At 35.6% G+C, this 11,120-nt stretch overlaps 1 protein-coding gene across 2 annotated transcripts in view; it reads left to right on the plus strand.

Annotated features, from left to right (window-relative positions):
- Window positions 1-62: 62 nt before the first annotated feature.
- Window positions 63-11,120, plus strand: part of HGF (hepatocyte growth factor (hepapoietin A; scatter factor)) — a 70,551-nt gene continuing 59,493 nt past the window's right edge. For both annotated transcript variants that reach the window (XM_005880035.2, XM_005880036.2), the window contains exons 1-3: window positions 63-304; window positions 6,890-7,055; window positions 10,547-10,659. In XM_005880035.2, the coding sequence (XP_005880097.1) occupies window positions 217-304; window positions 6,890-7,055; window positions 10,547-10,659 (367 nt within the window). In that variant the 5' untranslated portion in view covers window positions 63-216. The remainder of the gene's footprint in view (window positions 305-6,889; window positions 7,056-10,546; window positions 10,660-11,120) is intronic.

Here is an 11,120-nt window from a genome sequence, read left to right on the forward strand (position 1 = left end):
AAGGAGGGGGTGGAAGAGAGTAAAGGGCTGTTGTTAAACAGTTTCTTACCGTAAGAGGGAGTTCAGACCTAGATCTTTCCAGTTAATCACACAACAAATTTAGCGCATTGCAATAAAAAGCCGCTCAGAGCCGACTGGCTCTTTCAGGCACTGAGTCCGAACAGGATCCTTCCACCCAGGCATCTCCTCCACTGGGACCCGCCAGCGCCCAGCACCATGTGGGTGACCAAACTCCTGCCAGCCCTGCTGCTGCAGCATGTCCTCCTCCACCTCCTGCTGCTTCCCATCGCCATCCCCTATGCAGGTTAGTTTTCTCTTCTTCGTTGTTATTATTTCCACTATCTCTTGCTAACCTATTTTTTCCCTAGCGCTCTCTCTCTCTTTCCCCTATCCCCAGCATCCTTTCTTAGCTCAGTATGTGGTATGGGTTTTTTTTAAACTTCTCAAGGTCCTTTCTTTTGATCTATTTGCAAAGCATTTAAAATGATAATTAACATCCCCTCAGCGTGTCTCCCCACCCCACCCTTACTCCCTAATGACCCAGCCCCTTCTCACTTAGTTTAATAGGTGTGGACTTCTGGGTAGGGATGAAGCGCTAACACTGGCTGGAACTTGGATGGTTTGGACAAGTTTAAAGTTGAACAGAAGGTCTGGGCTGACGAGGGGAGAGTGATGGTCAGTGCCGCAGGGATTCATTTTTTTTTCCAGAGGATACTTTTCCATGACCATCCACGACCCCACATCACTCTGTAAACACTCAGAGCCAAATTATGGCTTTATGCAGGTCAACCTTTGGAGACGGCAGATGAAACTCTGAGTCTATGCATGTTATGAAAATGAAAGAGAAAGCCTCCCTTCTAAGATCTCAGTTTTTCTGGGTATGGATGCCTGTCTTTTTGAAACTGCAGAGCAAGGAAGGCAGAAAAAAAAACAAAATTGTGTAACTTTGATTAAAGCTGCAGAGCTGCTTTCGGCGTCTCATTTTCTGCCCTGAATTTACAGGTTGGGAAGGAGTTGCTTGGGAGTTCCTATTGCCTGGAAGTTGAGAAACTTCATTTACTGCTTTGGGACGTTTTCTGTTGTTATCAGGGCAAGAGGAAACATCTGCATTTGGTTGTATTATCATTGTAGTGGCTGGGATGCCAGCGGGAGAAAGTAGTGAGCATCATGGGTGGGCACAGGGGAATAAAAGAATGGAACACATGCCCAGATGGTAGACATGGCCTTTTTATAATCTAAAACAGAGAGCTGGCTGTGTTTTTTAAGAGAAGTTAAATATGAAGTTCGTCAGACCTCTGATCTAGCTCTTGATGTAATAGAAGAGTTGAAAACATCAGGGATGTGCTAAGTGATAAGAAATCGTTCAATCCACCTGGCTTTCTTCTCTTTTGTGAATTGGTCCTTTTGGAAAACAACACTGTGTTAGAAAGGTCAGCTTGAAAACAGGTCGGTTAGACTTCTGAAGAGGTGAAAAAGAAGTTAGTGCAATCACCAGGTTATCATGCTTGAGATGTATCCTGTTAAAATAGATTCTTATAAGACATCGCTGGTTTAGGGGAATTTAAGTATAAACTGAAATCATGGCTGATATTTTGAGGGCTTTCATTTTTAAAGATTAAAGTGTTGCTAAAGTCTGAAATAGACTCTGGTTACCTGAAATCATCTGTGCTATTGCAAGGGGAACACAGTGTGGAAAACCCAAACAGTAGATCAACCATAGACAATGTCTACTTGCTTTTGGCATGCATCATGAAGTTTTGGCAGGAGATATACATTCGTAATTATATTTCACTTTGGCTAATGTTGAAATGACTGCGTTTCCTGAGTGTAGAGAAAACGCAGCCCAAGAGTGTGCTGGCAGGCAAGGAGAGGCCAATTGGGAATTACAGATATGCTGTGAATAATTCCTGAAGTGTATAATGGTCAAATTGTCATCAAAAGAGGGTCTGCCTTTGTTTGGGTGGCAAGTTTATGTTGATAGTTGTTCTTTTTTTATTTTTATTTATTTATTTAATTTTTTAAAAATATATTTTATTGATTTTTTACAGAGAGGAAGGGAGAGAGATAGTTAGAAACATCGATGAGAGAGAAACATCGATCAGCTGCCTCCTGCACATCTCCCACTGGGGATGTGCCCGCAACCCAGGTACATGCCCTTCACCGGAATCGAACCTGGGACCTTTCAGTCTGCAGGCCGACGCTCTATCCATTGAGCCAAACCGGTTTTGGCAGTTGTTCTTTTTTTAAATAACATTCTTCAAAATGGAAAACATGGATAGCCCTCTTAGGACACAGAAAGAAAGTTTGTTCTTTTCAGTTTCATATAATGCTGAACATTTAAAATTTTTGTTGTTGTTACTTGCTTCAGTGATACTTTTTGATTTATCTTATTGTACATATTGTAAAATCTTGCAATGTTAGGAAAGAATTGGATACTATAGTAAAGTGACAACCAGTTCTGAGCAGAATGTATTATGGAGATATTTTACTGAAAAGTTTTTAAAGAAATATTCAGTGCAGTGGACCGAAGCCATGTTTATAGAAGTTGTTGCACAGAGAATTACCCTCTATCTGTTCCTAACTATACTGGAAACAAATATCCAATCCCTTGTAACAGCTGAAGCATTAAATGAGCATCTACTGTGGGGGATATAAAGATGAACAAATTAGGAAGAAACCTACATTACTGAGCAACTGTTATGGACCAAGCTCTAAAAGTGAAACTTATTTAATTCTAATAAGATTGGCATTGTTGGACTCATCTAACATGAGAAAATTGAGGTTAAAGACCTTAAATTATCTTAGTGAAGAGATAGACCTGAGTGTCTTACCCAAATCTATGTGAATGAAATATAAGGGATTAAAAAATATTTATACTGAAGCCAATAATTGTCAAATCAATTGAAACAGCCTTTAAAGAATCCATTTTGCTAAGAAATTTAAGAAAAACTGTGGGCAGTTGCTGCAAGTTTTCGAGTTGACAAGGTACCTGACAGTGTAGTTGTTTTGGTTGCTGTGTGGATGGAGAGTGGTAGGCAGAAACAGCAGAGGAAGAGAACAGGAGCTTCTATGGGATGAAATGAAATGGAATGAAAGAGAATGGAATGAAAGAGAAGGGAAATATCTAGGGAGGCCCCTAACCTCCTACTGAACATTGCTTCATTTTGCAAATCTCTTTGCTGCTTCTCAAATAGCAACATTTGATTGAAGTCTGACAGGATGCCTTTCTTCTTGACATCTTTATTTGTGACGCTGTTACCTTCTCTGCAGAAGGGGAGATGATTGTGATTTCCAAGTTCCTAGATAATAGCAATGAAATTCTGGACCAGTATTTATGATTCTTGCCTTTGAGAAGTTTAAAATCTCCTGTCACAACCATTCCCTCCCATTAATTATTTGTATACTTTCATCTTAACATCTTGCCACTTCAAGCTGTTAATCACTAATCATGTGGGTAGGTTTCTCAGAATATGTAGAGCCAGATTCCTGCATCTTTCCACACCCTGCAAATCCTTTCCTTGCACGACTTTCCTTTGAAGTCAATGGTTAGTCCACACAGAGAAGAAAATATATGAGGTACTGAGAGAAATGAGTGTGAGGCCCAGGGACCAGAGGGAGAAATGTGTCTTTCTTCAAGCACCTCGATACATTTGACCCTACTCTCTGTTTGTAGGTTTTCACTACAATCCTAATGATTTCAGTCCTAAAATAGGGACTTTAGGTTCTTCAGGAAACACAGCTCCCAGAATGTTTCCCAGACTGGGAGAAGAGGAAAAAGTAGTTACAATTTGAAGTACAGGAAACATGACAAAGTTGGAGTGATCTCTCACCCTTTGATTTCATTTCACTATTTTGTTTATAAACTTCAACTAACAGCCATGCACAAAATTAGTAGGGCAAAATCTGATCCAAAGATATTTTTGAGTTTCTTCCCAAATTAAACTTGTCTTTTAACTGTTTTCAGTAAAATAAGCATCAGTTGTTACTACATATGGAAGATAATTTTTTTTTGGATGCTGCTTTTTAATGACTTCCGTTTTGAATTTTTCTTTTATTGAAGAAGAAATTAAGTTTATAGGTGTATGGGTTACATGATGTACAATTAGCTTGAACTTCACATTTTTTAGTATATGTTACTGATCCAGTAGAAATGACTGAATTATAAGGGAAAGCTTCTGAGTCATGACAAATGAATAGTGGAAAGGGAATCCTGGTATCTGGTTCTGATCACCTCTCATTAGCTTTGTAGCCCAGATAAGCCTTTCACTCCTATTTATTATCTAGTAAAGGGAAATCATGGATTTATTTGCCTTTTAGAATGCTTTTTGATCTTTAGATGAAATGTAGTGATGGAAAAATTTATCAGCAAGCAAGAGTAGACTATTTTTATGAGGTACAGCCACACATTAACACATTTCAATAGGACAACTGAGGAGCTGTAGAATTAAACACAACCAGCAAACCACAGAGACTTTTTTTTCTCACAGTAGTCTTCAATGCTCGCTTTCATATTACATGGTATCAAGAAAAGAAGCAGAGCATTGACCAGGGATTCTATGTAATTAGTAAAATACATACCTGAATTTAATGTTAGTCTTGGACTTTTTAAATTTCTCTCTCTCACTTAGATGTGTATAATAAATACATAATACATGAGGTCATTTTTAATTCAATATTTTTAGTTAACAGAATTCATTTGATATATATAATGCTTCCATTTTGGTGGACAATTTTTTAAATAAATGATCTGCATCTATTAACTATATTTGTTTCTAAGAAATAGTTTTATTTGTGTAGGAAATCAGATGATTATTATGCTGTGAAACATTTCATAGCACCTGTGAAATAGTGCACTAAGGTCAAATGAAGGAGAACCTCTTAATGAAGAAACTTATCTTCCATTAACATGGTCCAGTATTATAAACCAACATTTGTAAAGAATTGTACTATTTTTTGCTTGGGAGAGTAAGTTTCACTCTTATGCCAGAAATTAAAGAATAAAATTTCAAAAACAAAAGTAAAACTTTGCATATTAATAACATTATTTATCCAAATTGGTTTCCAAATATTTACTTAATGATTGTAGTTTAAATAGCTCCTTTTAGTTCAACTATAATACAACTTTTATTTTTCTTAGATTGAGTAATTGGGATATTAGCATTTCAGGTAATTAAACAAAGTCATCTGGCGAGTCAATGAGAATGCCAGAATTATCATCTGTCTGCCAACGTTATGCAAGGCATTTGGTCCGCACTCAATAAAAAACATGTTGATAGATTATTTGGTTGATTGAATTTCTATGTTAAAATGTCGTTTAAATTATATCTGTTGTGCCATAGCCATTTAATCTTGTAGGGCAAAGAAAAGTTAAAAAAATGAAAGCATTACTACAGAAATTAATACCAGTCTTTTGGACCCTGTGTTCTGGAGTTTTATAGAGAACTAGACATTTAGAAGACTTCATGTTTTCTCTTATTTATTGTGAACTTCAGGTTAGGAAAGACATTAATGAGTAGCATCTGTCCTCTTAATAAACCAACTGGAGCCAGTGGTTGCTGGCAAACTTAAGAGTACAATGCCATTCTTGGTACCTCACTCTACTAGCCATAGTTCCAATTTTTTTAGACAAAAATTTTCACTCTCTTTTCTTGACACATTTCACCACATATAAAAGCCAGGAATGCATTGTCTGTTCTACTGTCCAAGTTACTTCTGTACTGATGGCTCTAATCTAAATCTTCATGAAATATTTACAAGCCATATTCTCACATTCTTTCTTAGCAATGCTAAGAGAAAAGAAGGCATCATAAGTGTTTAAGAGTGGGGGTTCTGAAGCTAAGGCAGCTGGGTTTCGAGTCAGATCTTGTAAGTGGTCAATTTTCCCCTGTGTCTTGGTATCTACATCTTTAAAATGAATATATTATTGCTGCCTTTCTTATAGGGTGTTCAAAAGGATTGACAGGCAGAGGAGGGCACAGTCATGTCTATCCTTATTAAACAATAGCTGCAGTCTCTTAGACATTTTCATCCTCATGGTAAAGATGGTGATCATCATTACAAACCAGACAACTTGAGGCAAATTGAGAATAAAGAAGCAAGTTCATGATACTCTAATGTTATTCAGTGGATTACATCTTTTAGGATGTTTTAGTTCTGTTCTCAGGTTTTTAATAGGAGGTTTCATGCTATCTAGGCGCCTTGTCGAGTACTTTCATGAAGAAAAATGATGTTGTTACATTAAAGGATGAAGCTTTAACATACATTTGATTTGCAGCATTTGGATTGATTTCAAGACAAACAGTTCAATGATACTAAGAACTAGTGCCCCCAAGCACAGAAGACACTAATGTGGGAAATGAGAAGAGCTAAAATAGGAATAGTATGAAATATTTTAAAGAGCGAGTCAGAAAAATGTGTCCACTGTCCCAATTTTAGTGAGAAGTTTCTTATCTGTTATTGAATGGGCTTGTTTAATTAATACTATAACTTACATACAGACCACTTATGGGAGGAAATGACAAATTTAATTATAGAGCATGATATGATATGCCCTGGCCCTTGCTTTCATACTGTTTGGAGAATATCATGTTATTTATTTCTTTAGAGTGAACTCTGCCCTAATTTTTAAAAACATCCTTAATTTGAAAGAATGTAGATGAGTGAAGTGACTCTACATGACAAGTTATTTATTCTTCATTGATTATAATATTCTTTTTTTCTCTTAACTACCAGAGAGTATCATTGCCCACTTCACTCTATCCCCAACTCCTGGAGGTCTAGTATGTTGTCAGATAAAATCATTATCTTGTAGATGATCTTTAAGGATTTTTTTTTATGTTAGCCTCAAAAGCATATTCCTCATGTGTGTTTTTTAAATTATTATTAATAGAAGGACAGAAGAAAAGAAGAAACACACTTCATGAATTCAAAAAGTCAGCAAAGACTACTCTATTTAAAGAAGACCCATTACTGAAGATAAAAACAAAAAAAATGAATGCTGCAGACCAATGTGCTAATAGATGTATTAGGAATAAAGGACTTCCATTTACTTGCAAGTAAGTTTCTTCATTTTGTTCTTAGGAAAACTTTCCAAATACAGTATGTACTTATTATCATCATGGTTTTTGTTTTTGTTTTTGTATTTAATGTGATTTGCCCTTAAAATTATAAGCTTGGCTTTAGTGTTAAACACATTACAACAGAAGACTTAGCTCTCAGTTGATGGAAATATGAGTAAGGAAGTACATATAAACTGATATCTTTTAGACCTCATGGTGGCTTTGGTTATGGAATTTATATTTCTCATCTTATAAACAATTGAACTTTAGGAACTGAAAGGTAATTAGATTTACTTTTATCTCACTTTTAAATGTTTTAGAAAACATTTAAAATATTCTATTCAGAGTAAACATTTTTTTTTCTTTCAAGAGGAGTGAAGAAATTTTCAGAATATAAGTTGGACAGTAGCCAAAATTTACTGTAACTTATGTCCATGTCTTTAGGGATTTAAATAAAAGGTGTTGAGAGAATTAGATTAAAAACTAGAGGGGTTGGTGTCAGCAGCAGAGACTGTTTAGGCCAGGGTAGTGATGATGACGTTATAGATGAAAAGTGATGGGGTAATTCAGAGAGGCATGAGGGGACTCAGAGTGAGTTCTCTTACTTGTGAAAGTCCCTGCATGATCTCACAGAGAATTCCTTACTACTTTGCCAGTAATCCCAAAGGATGCAATTTGGAATTTTGGGCCATGAAGGTGACACTTTCATCCTAACTGCCCAAGGAAAATGTGTTTCCTAGTTCTTCTCCATAAACATTTCTCCCCTCACTTACTTTCCTCCCTTTCATTCCCTATTTCATCCCACATGTTAGAGGATTTAGCATGACACCCTGTAAATTTTAAATTCTGCTCTATAACATTTGGGTCATGACACATAATGTGAACACAGATTTAGTAATGTCATGGCAAGTGGTCTGAATTTCATCTCGCCTTTCTCAGAGAAATGAATGTTATGGGCCTGAGGGGAAAGGACATGGTCAGAGAATAACTTCAATAGATTTAGAGGGCGGAGAGACTATCTCCTTTCTATCCATTTACAGCTCCTCTGGAAGTATTTTATAGCCAAACTGCCACTTTCAGGGAGATATTTCTTGGCAAGAATAGTGGGGGATTGACTTTGCAAGTATTTTCCTATGATGATTCTGCTTCTTTCCCCTGACTTTCTGATAAAAGCCTTGAGTTAGTTAAAAACAAATTAGAGAAAACCACTCTCAATCAGCATCTCAGCTGTGTAGATTTATGGAGATGTTCTTCTGGCGGAGGAGGTTGGATTTACTGTATCCCCCCCCTCCCCCCGCCGCCCCTTGGGGTTGGAAGGGCAGAGCATAGAGAATTAGAGAACCACAATCATTGTTGGTTTTTAACTCTGAATCTGACAATACACTCTCCTGAATCCACAAGTAAGGAAAGTATTGCTACCTTTCAATTTTCACATTAATCAGCCTTATGCCTATTAAAACCAAACCAAAACAAAACAAAAAAACCTTTTCCTTTGTTTTATTTAGTAGAAACGAAAATTAATTTGCTTCACTGGAGAACACATGTGACCTGATTAATATATCTTTATATACCCCATGTATATGAGGTTTCATATTTTCTTAACATATTCTGGTTGAGTTAAAGTTAGTCTGCAAATTTATGGCAACCTGTACAGAAAATCACATGTAATAAAACCCATGCACAGCCCAAGTTTTCCTGCCTAGAAATTGTATCATCCTTCTCACTTATCTATCCCAGTATGTGTGTCTTATACATATGTGTTTGGAACCACTAAATACATTAGTTATTCAGAATTAAATATACATACTGTGATACTCTGAAATTAGGTTCTTAATGAATTAAATGATATTTTTGCTGACTTGTTATATGGACTAGAATCATTGGCAAACAAGGGCAAATATAGGAAAATGTTGGAAAATACCAACAACGCTGTGTGAAAGCATTTGCGATTGAGTAGGCATGGAGTGGAACATTGTCAAACACTCTTTTCTCTTGAGAAGGGATCAACAAAATTGATTGCATAGAGATTGAAATGTTCCTTTGCTGGGTAGGAAAGATAACCAGAGTGCCTGGTTCTAAGCTCTTCAGAAAATTGCCATTCATCCATTGGCTCAAGAGAAGAAAACAGGTGGCATTCCTCTTCTAGCCATGACTGAGTTACTCTTACTGGAATTGTCCTCCTGCCATGACCAACTAATTCTTGAAATGAAGATGATAATTAAAATTAGGCTAAGATAAAGTCAAACTCTTAAAGTCAAACTTAAATTTGACAGCCAGGATCCAGTCCATATGGAGTGTACAATGGTCGAAGGAAAAAGTTTTCTGAGAGAATATGGCAGAGTAATGGAAGAAGAGAAAAAAGTGAATGAAATCAGTGAGCTGGAGACCCTGTCCCTCACTTTCCAGATGTAACCACATTTGTATTCACAACGGCTAATCTTGCACGTTCCCCATGGGGCTCCTGCAAAGTTATCTCATGTCAAAGCTGTATAGAAAAGTAGTTTATATATGTTTGCTACATTTTTATTTTAATGTAAAGTTAAGTGGGAAGCTATTGATTTATTTTTAAATGTTTGTTTATTTTTATATATGTTATTTATATAATTACTATGGTTTCGAGGTCATTTAACACTCTCCCCCTAACACTGCAATAAGTAAATAGGGAATTTAACATGTATGGCATAAGCTTATAGTCTACCAGATCACAATACAAATCTATTATTAGCCACTTCTTTTTTTTTTAAATTTGTTTCATTGCTTAAAGTATTATATTTGTCTCCTTTTTTTTTCTCCCCTTGACCTTCCCCTGGTATTCTTTTTTTTAAAATTTGTTTTATTGCTTAAAGTATTACATTTGTCTCCTTTTTTTTTTTCTCCCTTTGACCTTCCCCTGGTCTCCCCTACCCCCCAGTGTCTTGTCTTATCAAGTTATTCTGCCACAGCTACAAAAATAATACTTTTATGTTTTGCTTTTAATTACTATGTCAGCTGTAAAATGTTTATAACAGGTAGATATTTTAAAATACTTGTATGTAAATCAAAGCACAAAGTTTATGAATATGTTTTGAAGTTATGGATATAGAATGAAATGTAGTAAATAAAATATAAAATAGTAAGTAAAATATTTTCTAAAATTTTATGTCTTTTTTGTATTTGTTTTATAAAAATTATTTCCCCTTATTGATATTATTTAAAAGTTGTCAAAATACTAAGAAATGAAGGCTTGTCCATGGTGACATCATAAGTAGCATAGTAAGGAATTTTAATATCATTTCTTAATGGGAAGAAAACACTTCAGAATTCCAACATCGGTTCTTATGTATAAAATGTTATCAAATACTTTACTATTTATGGTTAAGAGATTTTTGCATTTATAATTTTAGTTTAGAAAGACTTTTTATTGCCCTCCTTGGTTAAACCATGTGCCCAATCTTTAAAAACTGTATAAATAGTAGTATTCCTTCTTTTCATTCAGATATTTTTTTCAGGGCCTTTGTTTTTGATAAAGCAAGAAAACGATGCCTCTGGTTCCCTTTCAATAGCATGTCAACTGGAGTGAAAAAACAGTTTGGCCATGAATTCGACCTCTACGAAAACAAAGGTAACCGGCCACTTTCTAAATATCCATAATGAAATCAAGTGTAAAAGTATGTAAACTTCTGCCACAGTTCTCTTTCTCATGGATTTTTCTGTTATATACTGGATCTATTATGCAGTCAGTTCATCTATTAAGACAGATGACACTAGAGACTTGACAATAGAATGACACTTTTGATTACAGAGGTCATTTCCCAAACTTCCCATAATTAGATTACCTCTTCTCAGTTTATTTCTAGGAGCCTCTCCTAGAAATGGTATTCTCCATGTCATTTTGGAAAGTGCCACCTTAAGCTATTAGTTTAAGACATCTTACATTACAGCAAATTTGGGGATTACTATAGTATTTTAAATTTTAACAACTTTAAATATCTAAGCTATAGTGATAATTGCTGATAATAAAAAATGTGGAGATATTGAAAAAATAGTTGGATCTATTTCTAATTATTATGTTCTATAAAACAT

The sequence above is a fragment of the Myotis brandtii genome, unplaced genomic scaffold (genome assembly GCF_000412655.1).
Source record: "Myotis brandtii unplaced genomic scaffold, ASM41265v1 scaffold621, whole genome shotgun sequence".
In the NCBI taxonomy this organism is placed as follows: domain Eukaryota; kingdom Metazoa; phylum Chordata; class Mammalia; order Chiroptera; family Vespertilionidae; genus Myotis; species Myotis brandtii.